This window comes from Sapajus apella, unplaced genomic scaffold (assembly GCF_009761245.1).
Source record: "Sapajus apella isolate SASKATOON/1434 unplaced genomic scaffold, GSC_monkey_1.0 scaffold81, whole genome shotgun sequence".
In the NCBI taxonomy this organism is placed as follows: Eukaryota; Metazoa; Chordata; class Mammalia; order Primates; family Cebidae; genus Sapajus; species Sapajus apella.
Window position 1 is genome coordinate 6,414,726 of NW_022437021.1, and position 18,074 is coordinate 6,432,799.

The window sequence follows — 18,074 nt, forward strand, 5'->3', positions numbered from 1 at the left end:
TTTCATCCTTACCCTAAAAGGTTTACTGGGCGTCTCATCCAGATTTTGCAACCTCCAAGTATGGGTCCCAGGCTTTTCTACATTCCCTGTCATGATGTCTCTGCGGCTCAGAGCTCTAAAATAATCTGGAGCCCCCCACCCCACAAAGTTATTATTATTTTTTTTTTGAGACAGAGTTTCACTCTTGTTACCCAGGGTGAAGTGCAATGGCGCTATCTCGGCTCACCGCAACCTCTGCCTCCTGGGTTCAGGCAATTCTCCTGCCTCAGCCTCCTGAGTAGCTGGGATTACAGGCACGCGCCACCATGCCCAGCTAATTCTTTGTATTTTTTAGTAAAGACGGGGTTTCACCATGTTGACCAGGAGGGTCTCGATCTCTTGACCTCATGATCCACCCGCCTCGGCCTCCCAAAGTGCTGGGATTACAGGCTTGAGCCACCGCGCCCGGCCCACAAAGTTATTTTTGACAGTAATTATAAAGGACTATGCAGTACCCTTTCCTCAGTCATATTATTATGATGTAAAACTTTTTGTAGTCCAATTAAGTGAAAAGGGGGATCAAGATTTTGACTTCAGTGGGCTTTCAGGATCCAGACCTGGGTAGAGGATTGGGAGTGCTCGCTCAGGAATTGTGGGTGTTCAGCCAAAAGAAGCCAAGATTTGAGTCCTGGATAAGGGGAAGCCTTGTAATTAACGGAAAGTTTAGAATCAAGTTGAGAAGAGCAGACAGTAGGTTAGCCAAGGAACTAGGTAAAATGAAATGAATTAATCTGGGAAAGCCTGCAAGAATTCCTGAAGACAAAGGTCATCTTTTGTCTGGTTGCTTTTGTAGAGTGGGAGTTGGGGTAGCTGGGGAAGCTATTAATATCCCCAAATGGGCTGAAAAATTTTAGCCCTTCTCTATCAGTATTGTGATTTTACCAATCCGAGTCTAGCTATTGAGGTTACCAAAATGTATCATGGAAATGGGAACAATGAAATCTAGGTTGTTATGAGTCCTACCATACTTTTATTTTTGCTGTTGTTGTTTTCAGAAACAGGGTCTCCTTCTGTAGCCCAGGCTGGAATGTGATGGTGCAATATGCATGCAATGCAAGGTGCTCACCGTAACCTCAAATTCCTGGCCTCAAGCAAATCCTCCCACCTTGGCCTTTCAAAGTATTGAGATAACAGGTGTGAGTCACTGTGCCTGGACCCTACTTATACTTTAATTTTGATGTTTGGAACAAGGGAACAAACTGTTACTGAAGGAGTCTGGGACATTCCATCAAATAAATGAAAACACTTGCCAGTAGCATTCCAGTTGTGAACAGGACCTGCTTCTCGTCTTGCATAAAAATATGCACGATTTCTGTTCAAAATGATAGTGAATTTAGAATTAGGCTTATTTTCAGAATAGCAAAAGTGATAGGAACTATTGTTTTTTCATTAGATTACATTTATGCAATTTAAAAATTTTTAATATTATTTATTTTTGAGATAGAATCTCTCTTATCACCCAGGCTGGAATGCAATGGCATGATCTCAGCTCACTGCAACCTCTTATCCTATTTTTGGGTCCTGTCTATCTTATCTACAGTTCCTTGTTATAAAAAGTGTATAATCTGAACCTCCTGGATTCAAGCAATTCTTGTGCCTCAGCCACCTGAGTAGCTGGGATTATAGGCACTTACCACCATATCCAGCTAATTTTTGTATTTTTAATACAGATGGGGTTTCACCATATTGGCCAGGCTGGTCTTGAACTCCTGGCCTCAAGTGATCCACCCACTTCAGCCTCCTAAAGTACTGGGATTATAGGCATGAACCTCAGCACACAGCCTTATGTAATGTTTTACCATTGCTTTATTAAATTCTTATTTTATCCCTCCACCAGGAGAATTAAAATATTTAATTAAGAAAAACAATTAAAATAAATGGAATATAATTGATAATATCAATAAGCTAGCAATAGAATTAACAAATGCTTGTATACTTGTTTGTGTCCTCTTAGTAAGTTATAAGCTCCATGAAGGCAAGGATTTGATATTTCTCTTTTTGATTTTTGGTTTTTTTTTTTTTTAGACAGAGTCTCACTCTGTCACTCAGCCTAGAGTGAAGTGATGTGATCTTGGCTCACTGCAACCTCTGCCTCCCAGATTCAAGCGATTCTCCTGCCTCAGCCTCCTGAGTAGCTGGGACCAGAGGTGTAGCTACCATGCCTGGTTAAGTTTTGTATTTTTAGTAGAGATGGGGTTTCACCATGTTGGCCAGGCTAGTCTTGAACTCCTAACCTCAGGGGATCCGCCCGCCTCAGTCTCTCAAAGTGCTGAGATTATAGGTATGAGCCACCACGCCCAGCCTAATCTTTCTTGCTTATTGTTATATCCCTATGACAATGACACTGCTTAGTGGTTAATAAATACTCAAAAAATATTTACTAAAAGAATAGAAAAGAATCAAGGAGGCATTGAGTACATGGACAATGAAAACTTGTATTCTCTAACATTTAGAACTTTTTAATGTGCTTTGATTTGTATAATCATAATTGTGGAATAATATTAGATCAAATGTGCCTATAACTATTTTGATATTTCATTGGTCATTCTAGGATATTTTTAAAAAGGAAAAAGTCATGTTTCTAAAACCTAACCAGGATCTTTGGTTTATGAAATGCAGTAAGTCCTTAAGATAAATTCCTCTATAGAATGCAGCGCTCATTGAATTAGCAAGGTCTATAAGATTTCTAGAAGAAATTCAGAAAGAAGAGCTGGTAGATATACAACAGAATTAAATTAGAACTGAGTACAGTTGTTGGACCATATTTGCAGAGAGCCTTCAGGGTTTTTCATTAAAAATGCAGATAAAGGAAGCTTCACTGATAGATATTTGCTCAGGCCCCTACACTTATGGGCAGAATTTGCCACTTTATTCATAAGCACTATATAAAAAAGTAATGACAAGGAGCCAGGATCCTAAGAAGAAAATACAAAAAAGAAAAAAAATTACAAAACAGCCTCTTTCCACATATGTAATGTGCCCTATTGGTTCTTCTTTCTGATTTGTATGTGTGTATGTGTATATGTGCACACTTGTTTTAGAGGGAAAAAATAAGGAATACCTTCCATTCTATCCTAACTTGTCTTTGTATGCTAATAAGGAAAAGACCATCTCTAAGCCAGAAAAACAGAGTTCTTGACCAAGTTGAGGTCTTAAATAAGCAAGCAAAATATTGCCTAACCCTTATCTTTTGTTTTGTTTTTCTGCAAGCACTGTGGTGACTTACCTTAACTTTTTATAAGCACATTTTACTTACCAGTGGACCTATAAATGTGAATTTATCTTATTTTGGGGTCCTGTCTATCTTATTTACAGTTATTTGCTACAAAAAGTGTATAATCTGAAGAAAGAAAATAATACCATACTGGGATGAAGGAGAAAAAACAAATTTGTTGATATGTATGGACCATGCAAATACTTTCCAAATCTGTGAAATCCCTTTGAAAAATTTACTTGAGGTACTCCAGCAAAAGGAAAAAATGAACCTAAAAAGAGGAAAATATGAGACCCCCAAAATTCTCCTAATTCAGCAGAGCAGTAAAAAGAAACTAATTTTTACATGTTAGAACAGGAAGTCAGAAGACTTTAAGAAGAATGTCTATAAGAAGAAAATGAACATATTTTAGCAAATATAAAAATGAGTGATCACAGTGGTGGGACTCAAGATACATGTGTTTTTGTTAATGAGAAATAATGAAGATAATTTAAAATTCTAGAAAATGCGAAAGCTGTATAGGAAACTCACAATTAAGTAACATGAAGTAAGCTGAAATATAGCATGACTTTGTGAAATAAAGAGTAAGAAAAGAGAATCTATTTGATCTTGACACTTGATAATTCTTTTTCAAGCAATATAGGTTAGCAGCATAGAATTATATTTCCTACTTCCACTTTGGTTCTTTAGTGAACAATATTTTTATAATCATATATAAATGTGTGTTATTTTTAGTAGCTAACAAATTTTAGACTCAAATTATAGAGTAAGCATTTCAAGATATAATTATAGCCACAAAACAGAATGTAAATATTTGACAAGGTCAAATTAATGAGAAAGCTTATAGAGTTTAGGAGATAGAGGAAGGAAGTATTGGGATCCAAATTTTCTTATCTTTTATGGGAGAAGGATTGGGATATAGAAACAAAGAATTAAATGGATTACTCAAAGTCAAAATGATAGTCAGCAGGAGAAATATTAGTAATCTTGATATCTAATAACTAAAAATAATGAGAAAAAATAGTAACAACCCTAAAATGATACAATAATAATATCTACTAACAGCAAAATAACAAAAAATGTGTATAGTGCAAGATAAATTTTTCTGCTTTAATAATGGGGAGTCAATAGATAACATCTAAAGTTAATAAATCATGAAAAGAAAACATACCCATCAAAATCAAATATATAGAGGTAACTACAGAAGAACTAAAAATAGAACCATACTAAAAGGATTGCTTCTGTGAAGAAAGTATTAGAGGTGGGGTGAGGGATGAGAAAGTTAAACTTTTTTTTTCATTTTACAATTTTCTGTACTTTTTGGATATTTTTTCCTTACCATGTAGATATATTTTTATTACATAAAAAGGTAAAACATTTCCTGATGACTAGCTTAGCATTCTCTTCAATGATATCCCAAAGTTCATTCTTACTAAGGATAAAATGAACATACTCCTGTATGTAAAATTGATAGGCGCAGCAGAACCAAAATAATGCTGTAATTAATATTGCAATGAGTAGAAGCATCACGATTCCAAACATGTCAACTGAAATGTATAAAAAGAAATACATTTTAAGTTAACAGAACATCAGTAATTCCTGCTATTTTCATCTTTTCTAATATGCAATGTGATTCTTTAACAAATGATTATTGAAAGTAACGATAAAATAACATACATTACATATTCCAGTAAAACTACCATTAACACAACAATCACATTTGAAAATAATCTGGGTTGCTAGAGGAGGCAACATTTGATTTATTTATTTTTAAATTGGTAAACTACCAGGCTACTGGCTTATTTTTTCCGTTATTTTACCTCTAAACTCATTTCTGGTACTATCTTAATAGATAAAAGAACAAATGCCTCAGGCTGTTATAGCTCTAAAGATACATACAGATAGCAGGGTATGGTTTATTGTTTGCATTTCAGCAGTCCATTACCAAAGAGACAACCAATGCTTGCTGCGAATGCATATTTCTACCCCTTGTGAAGTTTTTTTCCCCTGTCTCAGTAAGCACTATGTAGTTTATTAGCTTGGTATGTTGTAAAATGAAACTAGAAGGGCAAACATAAAATTGGAGACTAGAGTTTCTGTTCATACTAGTTACACAAAGTGTAAATTTATAAGGCAAAAACACATATGATTTAAATATAACTGATAGTACCTGAAAGAAACAGGGATTTGAGGGCAAAATTTGTATCTTTTTACCTCAATTAAGGAAAAAGGAAGACAATTGGTTGTTCTAGATTGGGTTTTTCATATAGCTAGGATTTACCTAGAAAGTTTTTTGTTTCAACTCTTTAAGAAAACTTTTTAAATGGTAGTGGTATGTTTTTCTGCCTTGGTCAGTACTGTATAACATACTAAAAGTCCACCATTTGAGTATAACTTAAAGATTCTTTGATGCTTAATATTTGTCCAGTCCTAGTGAATCATTATTCTGAATAGCAATTCTCAGTGTAGAATACGTTAGCTGAGAAAATATAAATTATAGCAATGTATCTAGACACAATATATCCTCAGACAAGTACTAGCTTATTTAAAAATTCTGGAATTCCTAAAGTGGCATAAGAATACAAACATCCTTTAAGTGAGTTACGGATATCATACACCAGAGATTTTTAGAAATGGAAATTTAAAATAGTTAGCAACTGGTATGGCAAAGGATCTACCAATCAGAATGAACATTGACTTAATTTGAATGAATATTTGCTGCAAACAACCAATAAGCTTATATTAGGAGGTGAGACTAATGAGCATCCCTGGACTTGCTATGTTTTTATTTTTATTTTACTTAAAGTTCTGGGATACATATGCAGAACGTGCAGGTTTGTTACATAGGTATACATGTGCCATGGTGGTTTGGACTTGCTATATTTTAATATGTAAAGCAAATGTAATACTTTACAATCCTTCAAATGTTGCAAATTGCTAACATTTGCAAGTTGACTGAAATAAAGAACATAAAAATTTAAATAACGACAACTCACCTTTACAGTTTAACCAATATACAGAACTGAATCGACACCCAAAATATGGAAAACAATATTTTTTGCATGCCTTTTCTTCACTACACCAAATACACTATATTTGGAAAGAGAAAAATAAAAGTGTTGTCCAAGTATAATAACCACAATCCCAGGAAGGTTTCAGTAATAATTCAATAAGTATTCAATATATAGTAGCCATTATTCAATATATAATAGCCATTATCCTTATAATAATAATAATTATTATTATTATTTGTGCTAGATGCCATTGGTGACTTGAGATCTCCCTTGTCAAGCCCATGTAGCCAAACCTTGGCTGCAAAGAGTTTTGGCTGCCAATGGCTCACAGCTTCCCCTCTTCTTGAATGAAGAATGGGGACCACCTAGCCCATGAGGTTACTATTTCCCCAGGCCAGCGAATGACTGATATGGGGTTCCAAACAGTGGGCATTGTTACCTCAAGGCAGGGACAACTCTGCGAGGCAGGGACAACTCTGCGAGGCAGGGACAACTCTCTGAGGCAGGGAGAACTCTGCTGTGTAATTTTTTTTTGTTTTTGTTTTTTGTTTTTGCCCAAGGGCTGCCCATGATTAAGGCCAAGAGCGGACTTAAGCCAAGAGCTCATCTTTTCTTGGCTCTTTCCCCTTATCTTCCCTGAGTCTCTCACTCCATAGGATTTTGCTGAAGAGTAGTCACCCAAAAATCACATGTACCTGAATCCCTTTCTCAAACTCTACAATTAGGAAACAAAACCAAAGATATTATTTCACAAAGTTGTAATAAGGACTGCGGTAAATAGTTTTAAAATCTCTCCATCAGGCGGAGGTTGCAGTGAGCCGAGATTGAGCCACTGCACTCCAGCCTGGCGCCTGGCGACAGAGCGAGATTCTGTCTCAAAATAAAATAAAATAAAATAAAATAAAATCTTTCCATTACTCTTTCCATTCCTCTTGCCTGCATTCCCCACTCTTTCCTCTGGGATTGCTCCTCTGTTACACGTGGCCCAGCCAGTGCTGTCAACAAGCCTTACCTCACCCCTCTTCCCACATGGCTCACTGGTGCTCAGATAATCATGTGGAAATAGAAAAATGGAATTCTAAGTCCCGTAAGCAAGGCCTAAAGGTGAAAAACATTATGGGAGAAAAGACTAGAAGAGCCTGGAAGAGTTAAAAAAAAAAAAAAAATGAGGACAGAGTGGTAAAAATGGCTATCACTTACATAGGGCCTACTATGTGACTGGTACTATTCTAAGTCCTTTATATATATCCACTCATTTCATACTCATGACAATCCCATGAGCTAGGTACTATTATGTCCGCTTCATAGAAGCAAACAAGAAGGCACAGAGAAGTTAAATGACTTACATAAGATCAGATACCTAGTAAATAGGGGAGCCTAGGTTCTAATCTAAGTAGCCTGGTTCTGTGCTGATAACCAATCCTATAAGATTGAACCCAGACCCCACCTGATCACTTCTTGCTGTATATCCTGGGACCAGCTGAGGTAATGATTCACCCCAATGTAAAGAACCACCCCTTAGACACTGCCTGAGTACCAAGGCTATATCACAGGCCAGCTTTTGTTTCACATTGGCCAAGACTGAAGGTCAACCCATTTAGGCAAATCTAAGATTGAAGCCACTTTCACCGAATGAGTCTTGTCTTCCCAGACGGTTGCTGAAGGACTGGAACTGCAAAGACAAAGTCTAGATTCAAAGATTACAGCCCACAGAGACTTTTGGCCTTGGTTATTAGTACTCAGAGTCTCTGGGAATCAAGTCCAAGATCTAGCAGGGCTTTAAGGGAAATGAATTGCCAGAAAAATATCTGAACCTGCAGCTAAGAGATATATGCACCTAAGTGCTAAGCTGATTCCCAGGCCCCAGTAACCAAGTCTACCACAGGTAAACTCCTAAAGAAGTGCAGGCCCCAGAAGAGACGATCTCTTCTACGCCTCTCTGGTGGGGACTCAGAAAACTATGGAAAAGAAACTCCTTCGGTAGCAGCTAGACTGGCGACCAACAACTCACTGCCCAGCCAGGAAACTCAACAATGTAGTACAGACTCAGAACATACTATAGGATTATTGGCCACTATCTTTCTTTCTAAATGGGAGCCTTTACTGCTGTAATCCTGCTTTATCTCTTCTATTGAACAGTGGGTCTTTGGGAGTTGGTTTAACAGATTATATAGCGGATTTAAAGGAGTGCCTGGAGCCATTTTCAAACACAATCAAGAGTAATGCATATCTCTCTGAGATTTCAGACTTAGAGCTGGGGGCAGTGACTGATAGTGACTTTGAATAAGTCCAGTTGCAGTTGAGATTTAGTTGCATTGTTTTGCCAGGAGCATTTTAAAAAATACTGGGATGGGAAAAATAGAATATGCCTGTCCTCAAAGGTCAAGGGTGAAAAATGGTAGACTGAAGTCGTTTATTTTTAAAATCTGTCTGCTATTTGTGTCCCCATTCTTCTTTTTCTGGTAATCACGCCTTCATCTATTGAGGACCTCTTCCCCAAACCTTGTGTGGTCCTGTGGCTGCCAATAAATTTTGCTTTACCCCGTTCCTACTACTGGAATGGTCTTTTGACCAAGGCAGTAGTCCAGTAACCAATGCTGGACCAGACAAAAAACCCCAATAGGGCCAATCAGAATCTTCTTTGCAGTGGTATACAGACATTGGGTTAGATCTGGCAGCCAGCCTCTTGCCCAGCTGTATGGAGAATGTCTTTTTACCACAAGAGAAAATAAAATCAATTCCCAGAGGGAGGCAGAGCTGAGAGATGAAAGGAAAGAGGAAAATGCGAAGGACATCTTTTGGTTCAGTTGTGCAAGAAAGCAAGGCCACACCTGGTCTTTCTAATATTGTGAATCAATGAATTCCCCTTTTTATTAAATTGGTTTGAGTTTGGTTTCTGTCCCTTACCACAAAAATATGTGACTAATACCTTAACTAAACCTAAAAAGTTATCCAAGACCAGAACTTCACATTGCCCCCAAGAACAGTATACTATATTCAAAATTCCTAAATTGGTAATGTATAATTTAAGGCAAATTACATGATTTTTTTTCTTGTAGTTAAGGAAAATAACCCATATAAATATGAAGCCATCAGCCTCTTCGGAGTGTGACAACTGAGAAGCCACCTAAAAGGCTTTAGGGTGATGGTTAGTATTATTTCATGGGAAAATTATAGTACTCATTTTAGGGTAGAACTGTTTTATTAAGTTTATATGGACATTACAATTGCTATTTTGATAAAAAGATCATTAAAATTAAAACATGCAGAAAGTGGGAGGGTACATAATAATGTTTAGTGGTTAAGGTTGTATAAATCAAATGGCTTAATATTATATCAGCGGTTGGGGGATGGGATGTGTAGAAAATCTAGGATTGTTCCAGGTGAAAGAAAAGAATGGAGAGCCGATGGAGGAAAAAAGAAACAAAAAGCCAATGATTTCTAAAATTATGAGAGAATGGTACCAGAAATAAACAAGTAAAGAACATGAGCTTCTTTGGGGAAGGCAAAATTATAAATTTAGTTAAAGAAATTTTGAGCATGATGTGAATTAAAAAAAAAAAAAAAAAAAAAACTATCCAGAAAGAAATGCCAATCAAGCAGCTGTAAGCATCACTATTGGGGGTCATTAGGTTTAAGGATGTGAATTTGGAATTTCTTTATATTCAGGTTGTGGTAGAGACCAGGACTGTGGAAGAGGTGGCACAAGGAAGTGTGAAGAAATTCCCTCATTTAGGAAAATAAAGAAGAGGAATTGGTAAAGGAAACAAAATGATGAGGGAAGAAACAAGTCCTGTATAAAGCCAAGATCACCAAGGAAGGAGCAAGTTTCCAAAAGGAATGAGTGGTTAATTTGAAAGGTTGTTGCATTTGGTTAGAATCTTTTGCAACCTCTAAATCAGGTTGCTAAGGATTAAATCACACTGTGTGACACAGAAGCAATGGTAAAATAAGCACAAAATAAGTACTTCAGCTTCTAGAAAGAAACAAAGAGAAGATTTGGATTTGTTTGTTTTTTCCATTTTGTCTGAACTCAGAAGGAAGCCAATGCACAGAAACAGGCTGGATTTGTCATAGAGGGAACAAGGTAATGAGAAAGGTTTTGAGTTTGTGAATGTGCATGCGTTTCCGAGTATGACACATACATAGAGGTGAGCACTAAGGGATTCACCTCAGAAATGAGAATAGACTTCTCAAGGGGAAGGTCAATGTTAGAGAAAAGATACTGAATTGGTTCAGATGAAAAATAAGGAAACCTGAACCTGCCAGATGGTCTTAAAATTCTCAAGGAAAGTCAGACCCTGAAAGGAGGATCACGCCAACAGCGGTAAAGTGCTGGGAATAGTTGTCATGGGAAATAATCCACGACATTGGTTGTCCGTATATTTTTTTCCAGCAGAAGGACTCCCAACAGGTGATATCCACATGTTCACTGGAATATCCAGATTTGGATCCATTAGCTTCCACTATCCCCAACTCCATACCCTAACACACACACACACACAAACACACACACACACAATTTTTCAGAAAAATAAATATCAAAGTGGGCATCTCTTTGTGGGTTGTAAGAAATGACATTTATAAATGCATTTTACAAGCATATGAGCAATCATAATTTCCTATGAACTGTACAATAGATAAGGTAGGCTGTGGCAGATTCAACAAATCCTACTGGGCTTGCTATAACTTGACTCCTTTTTGTCTCAACCAACCATCTATATCAGGTCACAATTAGTAAGAAAGATGTGATTATGGAGAAAACCTAGAATCTATTCCAATATTTTATGTGTTTAAGTCAGTTGCAAAAGCCAGTCTTACGATGCTCATTAGCAAAAAGCAAAAAATGTGCTTATGACAAGTCTCACCATTGTGACACCATAATTGAGAACTTTGGTTCCAAGGATTCAACGGGGATGCAAAATGACTTTGAATGGCAATGAAATCACAGATAACGAGATGCTCCACCTTTTTTAGTTAGCCTGGTTTTTAAAATTTTATTTCTAATAGAAAATATCAACAAAAATACAATATGTTTTTCATATACCATGTTTATGAGTTGTGTGCGTATGGGGAGTTGTAAATGTGATTTTTATGACTGAGTTTTTGGTAAGAATGCTTTCTAACTCTAGGAAGGTTAGTCCTATACTATGAAATCACAAGGAAATGTTTCAAATAGAATCTAAGGAAGATTCCCTTTCAGTTAAGAAGAATAAGCATATCATTTATCATCCAAATTGGAATATTTTGGGAAATGAAAAGGAGCTAGTATATATTTTCTCCGGATCAATGGAGAAATGGGCATAAAGTAGCACAATATACAAGACATCTGTTCATCCTCTTTTTAGTCTAAAAAGAGCTCAAATATTCTTGGTTGCTTCATGAGTTAACATCTTACAAACTCTGGCACTTTCTCTGGGATTATAAGAGGTGGCGGAAACTACCACTAAGAGCTTTGCAACCTTCCAACTTCTGGGAGAACAGGGGATCTTTTTCCAAAGGATAACACCCTAATTCTATGTTGACCATGTGGAATTATCTCTTAGTTCATTTCTATGAGGTATTGGAAATATTTTTTAAATTACACTCAAATACACATACTCCCAGGGTTTTCATAATGACTGATATTTAAAAACAAATTTAAATTCTCTACCTTGTTTCATTATAGAGTACAGTGAATTAATTTACCCTTCTTTGAATGCGTCAAGAGTTAATTCAATAGTTATTGAATGCTTGCCATGTGTGGGAAAGGTGTGAGGTGTTAGATATGCAAAGATGAATAAAACGTGGACTCTGTCCACAAGGAGCTGAGAACAAGGAAAAGGTGAACATAAAAACAATTCAAATAATATGAGTTACAATTCAAAAATGTACATGTTCAAGTCTGAAAGAGAGGTACGGGGAAGTGGAGGAGGTATTCTTCCTCTAAAAGGAAGAATAAGAGTAAGTAATGTTGGATGAAAATGACAGCAATGTTATCAGTTGGGGAATGACGTTTATATGTAAGGCGTCAATTTTTTCCATAAAATTGGAGATAATTACATCTGTTGATATTGATGGGATGAGGGAATTGCTGCTGTGGGAAATTTTAGGCAATGTTGCTAACCAAAAGCAAGGATGGGTAATATTTGGGCTCAGGTGAGATCAGAAGTTTTGACTTTGTAGTTGTACTAATGCAGATGTTGATGAAATATGCTCAAGCGCAATCAGCTAGTAATGCACAGCAAAGGAAAATATAAACCAAAGGACAAAACCAATCAGAGCTGTGGAACATGGATCCAGAGCAGTTAAAAAAAAAAAAAGAGGACGTAGGCCGGGCGCGGTGGCTCAAGCCTGTAATCCCAGCACTGTGGGAGGCCGAGGCGGGTGGATCACAAGGTCAAGAGATCGAGACCATCCTGGTCAACATGATGAAACCCTGTCTCTACTAAAAATACAAAAAATTAGCTGGGCATGGTGGCGCGTGCCTGTAATCCCAGCGACTCAGGATGCTGGGGCAGGAGAATTGCCTGAACCCAGGAGGCGGAGGTTGCGGTGAGCCGAGATCGCGCCATTGCACTCCAGCCTGGGTAACAAGAGCGAAACTCCGTCTCAAAAAAAAAAAAAAGGACGTATGCATTGCATGCCTGTATCAAAACATCTCACGTGCCCCATAAATATGTACACCTACTATGTATCCACAAAAAATAAAATTTTAAAAAAAGAGGACAAAGCCATTAAAGTAGACGTAGTTTTTACAACTCTCAGGGAAGTAATAGATCTAGGTAAGAAATACTGCTGGTTGCTAACATCACCAAATGCTAGACAATAAACCTTATCTGCCTCCAAGGGCCTCTCAGCATGAAGCATTCCTACCAAAAAATTAAACAGAATCTGATAAAGCCTTTATATCTAATTATCAGTTTATAAGTACACAAGAACAGGGAAAAAGGGGAACATGATAAAAAAGTGCATCATTGGGATGTGACCAGCAAAATCCAGACTATGAGAAAGCAGAGAGGACAATCTAGTTTCTCCAACAAATAAGTTTCAAAAAAGAAAAAAAAAAACAAGCCGGGCGCGGTGGCTCAAGCCTGTAATCCCAGCACTTTGGGAGGCTGAGGCGGGTGGATCACGAGGTCAAGAGATCGAGACCATCCTGGTCAACATGGTGAAACCCCGTCTCTACTAAAAATACAAAAAATTAGCTGGGCATGGTGGCACATGCCTGTAATCCCAGCTACTCAGGAGGCTGAGGCAGGAGAATTGCCTGAACCCAGGAGACGGAGGTTGCGGTGAGCCGAGATCGTGCCATTGCACTCCAGCCTGAGTAACAAGAGCGAAACTCCGTCTCAAAAAAAAAAAAAAAAAAAAAAAAAAAAAAAAAAAGAAAAAAAAAAACAAGAAGGAACATATAGATTCAAACATACTTATGATATATATCAGCCAACTGCAATGTATGAAGGTGATTCAAACAAACAAAAATGACTCAACAAGACAAATTTATTATTTTCTCGGTGTCTGATAATATTAAGAAGTTGTTAACTTTTAGGTATGATCATGAATGAACTTGTAATATTTTAAAGTAAAATGTTGATTAAAGACATATGCTTAAATATTTTAAATAAAATGATACAGTATCCATATCATCATTTGCTTCAAAATAATCCATTTCATGAGGAAGAGCATACATTAGAAAAAGGTTGGCCGAGATGGCTCTTGGGGGTATAAAGTTTTATCATATTGCTTTCTTCGATGGTATATTTGAAAACTTCCATTATAAAACATTTAACAACAACAAAAACTGGAAGAATATTGCATTCAGGCGAACATCCAAGAGAATTCATAGGAGGGAATACAGTCCATAGGAGATGGCCAATAAACTGAAGGGAAAAAAAGAGTGTTAAAGGACTGGAGGATGGTCTTGTCTTCTTGAAGCCAAAGAGTAGGTACGGTGTAAGGGAGTGAGAATACAAACGCCAGTGTAGATTGTGCAGGGTTCAGGGATGCCACAGAAGTGATGTCTTACTACACAGGGTTGAGGAAGGCAGGACACTGAGACAGAGTATGTCTGGGTCATCGCCGGCTGTGGAAAGCATGTAAGGCAATGGTAGTACGAATTGGGTGGAAAATTCCACGAGCCACAAGCCCAGGTCCTCATTAAAGTAGACGAGTGATAGACATTTATCTTCTTAGAGGGAGATAAGACAGGGCAGAGGGTGTATATCCAGAACACTATGAGTGATACCAACTGTAGAGTGTGCCCTTTTCTAAGTAGTGATTTCAAGCTACTGTTTTTAGTGTTGTCAATTATCCGATACAAGTTAGACTACAGTGATTTTTATGAGGGTTGCTGCAAGCCTGTCTGTGACACAAGGTGGTCATTTCTCTCATAACTTAAAGCATTTCTGCTTTCTTCCAAATCTGAAATGAAGAGCAATGATTTCAGACATTTAATCATCAAAGAAGAGGGCTTTAGCTACACTGTGGTTAAGGACTGGTATGTCATTCTTTCTAGTCTTTAGGAAATAGAAGTGGGAAGGAAATTGTCACCACATCTCAAAAGATACATCTTTTCCTTTACTTACAAAAAATTATCCCAAAATTTCAGTATAATTTTTTCAAGCAAAGAATTATTTTCTTTTTGAAGTATATTTTTCCAGAAGGAAGTACATGTTTGTACTCAGTTATCTCCATTGTTTATTTCTAGATCCTCAAAGAATGGTTTGAAATGCATAAATAGATCTTAATAACTGTTATGAGACATTCCTGTTATAAAAATTGTGTAAAACAAAGTTTAGCATATCTTTTAAATGACAGCTGTAAATTGTGACTTTATAACGTTCCCAGAGCAATTTCCTCATAAGAAAGTTAACTTACTTTCTTATCTTTTGTGCACAACTGACAACTCTTCTTTATAGCACATCCTACAAGAAAAAAATATTAAATACAAAAATAAATTCAAATACTTTTTATTGCTCAATTTTATGTAAAAGTGCATTTCATTTAGTCATTTCTGTTTTAAGCCATATTCATCCATACTCCAGCATTTTACTTCATTATTTTCGTGTATCTAGACATTTCTTCCACCTGTACTATATAAATCTTCTTAATCTTTTCTCCTATTTCTTGGAAAAATATGAAATGGCATCATACAACTTTTATGAGCCAAGTTCTAAAAAAACAACCCCAAAACACAGTAAGGAAACACAAATTGGCAACACCATTGTATTTTAAAATATCATGTGTTGTTATTCAGGATGGTATTGCCAAGATATTCCTACTTAACTAATTAACCCTTTAAGAATTTAAAAAAAAAAAAAAAAAAAAAAAGGAATTCCCCATCTGTTTTTGCCACAAAGCTTTCAAAACTTCTCCAAAATGAGAATTTTTATTCCTCTTGTTTTATGGAAAAACAAACAGTATGATTTATATTTGAAAATTCTAGAATAAAAACTCAGAATTTGGAAAAAAATTTCAATGGCTTATTTTATTACTACAGCATCTTCTTAAACAAAGGGTCTAGAATTAATGTCCTAGTTGTTTTGTGATAGAGCAACAATAAAGTCACTCTCTCTATTATTTTGGGGACAGAGTTCATAGGCTCTGTGGGAAAGGTCAGACCTTTCTATTTAATTTCAAATTGTTTGATTGGATGCAGATCTGATTGGGCTGGGGAAAAAATTTTACAGTTCAGCTTTCAAATTCAATCCTATTGAATGTTCCCTCCTCCTAGCTGAAAGTATCCTTGAAATATCCATGGGAAAGTTGAGTGAAAGAAAAGGCAAGGTGAATGGGAAAGATTCTGCTGCCTCAGCTGTGTGAAGAACAGCTGGCCTCAGGCTCCTTTTGGGAGGCAGAAGCAGGGAAACAGAGGACACATGACTTGGCCACTGTTCTCCGAGCCCTACGTGCTTCCCACAGCTTTTCTGTAAACTAAAGTTTTTATTTTGGAATAATTTCAGATGTACAGAAAAATTGTGAAGAGTCTACAGGGAGTTCCTGTATATCCTTCACCCAGTTCCCCTATTGCTAATACCTTACACTACCATGGTACATTTATTGAAAGTAAGAAACTAACACTGGCACATGACTTTTAACTACACTCCAGATTTTATCAGGATTTCGCCAGTCTTTACACTAATGTCCTTTTCCTGTTCCAAGATCCCATCCAGAATACCACATTGCCTGAAACAATGTCTCACTCTTGCCTTGTTTTTCATGACCTTGACAGTTTTGAGGACTACTATCCTCAGTACTTTCATATATTTTGTAGACTGCCCCTCAACAAGGATGTGTCTGATGCTTTTCTCAAGATTAGAGGGGGATGAGTTTTGGTGAAGAGCACTGTAGAGAGGAAGTTCCCTCCTCAACACATTATGTCAGTAAATGGCCTGCTCTGGTTCCATAGTAGAGGTTTAGATGGAGCATTTGTATACATAACCAGTCATCTCTTTAATACTCATTTTTGCCCTTATTGGAAAACTAATGATGTTACAGCTGACCTATGTGCTACATGAATCAGTAGGCTCTTTTTTTCTGTTCTATTCCTGAAGAAAGAGGTTCTAGCTATTTCCATGGCTTTATCAGGTACCAGATTATTTCACCCTAAAGCCCTGAGGTTTGATTATATGTTTTCTGTCTGGTTACTTATTTGCTCTTGATTACATTTTTCATGACTTCTGCATCATTTCTCCTAGTTCTCTTAGAACATCTCTGGCTATTCTTTTTCAGTTTCTTCAACTAGTTCCACTTCTACCAATGTCTGAAATGTTGCTATTCCATAAAGTTCCACCTATGATCCTCTTCTCCCATGAAGGATCACAATTTCAAATGCCTGGCATCAAAATATATTATGCCAAATATCAAAACAAAACTTTTTATTGGTACTATAATAAATTTATAATACAAAAATAAAGTTTATCTGCAAGGAAAACTTTTTCAAGAACCGCTAAGAGAAAAAAACAATGAGGAGTATATGAAAATAACAAGATTTTATATATTAAAATTCTTCTTATCTTTTATTTACCTAATACATCTATTTTAAAACTGTTGTTAGGTGAATAAAAGTTTGGAATATGCAGTATTATGAATCTTGGAAATTAAAAATATAATCAGCATAAACATAGCTAAAGAGTGAATTAGCAAGTTCAATAATTGAGCCATTACGAATGTAGTTCAAAAGAACAGGAGATAGAGAGTCTGTAGAGAGTCCGTACAGTCCTTGGTGTACTGTACTATATGTCAATATGGAATATCACTTTTTCTTTGACTTAATGATTTTTTTGACTTGAATTCTATTTTGCATAATATTGCTACACTTGCTTTCATTTTCAATAGCATTTGCAAGGCATATCCTATTCCATCAATTTATTCTTTATTCCTTTATTTCCTCTAGTGGTCTCAAAATACGCATTCTATTTCTATTCTTGAGCTGTTGCTTTAAAAATTTGGGGCGATATTTTATATGCATCTTTCTATCATTATTTAATCAGGATCTACAGTCTCAACTTAGACAAAGATCCTAATATGTTCTTACTCTTCTCTTTCTCCCCATACCACTTCCCAGTTAAATAATTTTAACTATTTAATAGCAGTTAAGCTTCCATATGTTTTCTATATCATATGGATTTCAGAAATCAGATAGAATTTTAACTGCTATTAAAGTTATTAATGATTATTAGACATTTAAATTGCTGTTGACCTACAATAAATCATTTAGAATTAATTTTTCATTTTACTAGTTTATTTGCTTACTACTCTTTCTTGAATCCCACTTTTTCCCCTTGGATTCATTTTTCATTTTGCTGGATTATATTCTTGAGTAT

The 18,074-nt window shown here is 36.3% G+C and overlaps 1 protein-coding gene across 1 annotated transcript in view; it reads right to left on the reverse strand.

The window, feature by feature from the left end:
• Positions 1 to 449: 449 nt before the first annotated feature.
• LOC116533348 overlaps positions 450 to 18,074 on the reverse strand; it is a 26,172-nt gene continuing 8,547 nt past the window's right edge. The window contains exons 2-5 of the mRNA XM_032253091.1: positions 15,127 to 15,173; positions 6,250 to 6,343; positions 4,707 to 4,800; positions 450 to 1,360 (exon numbers count right to left, since the gene is read on the reverse strand). Coding sequence (XP_032108982.1) covers positions 1,201 to 1,360; positions 4,707 to 4,800; positions 6,250 to 6,343; positions 15,127 to 15,173 — 395 coding nt within the window. The 3' untranslated portion in view covers positions 450 to 1,200. The remainder of the gene's footprint in view (positions 1,361 to 4,706; positions 4,801 to 6,249; positions 6,344 to 15,126; positions 15,174 to 18,074) is intronic.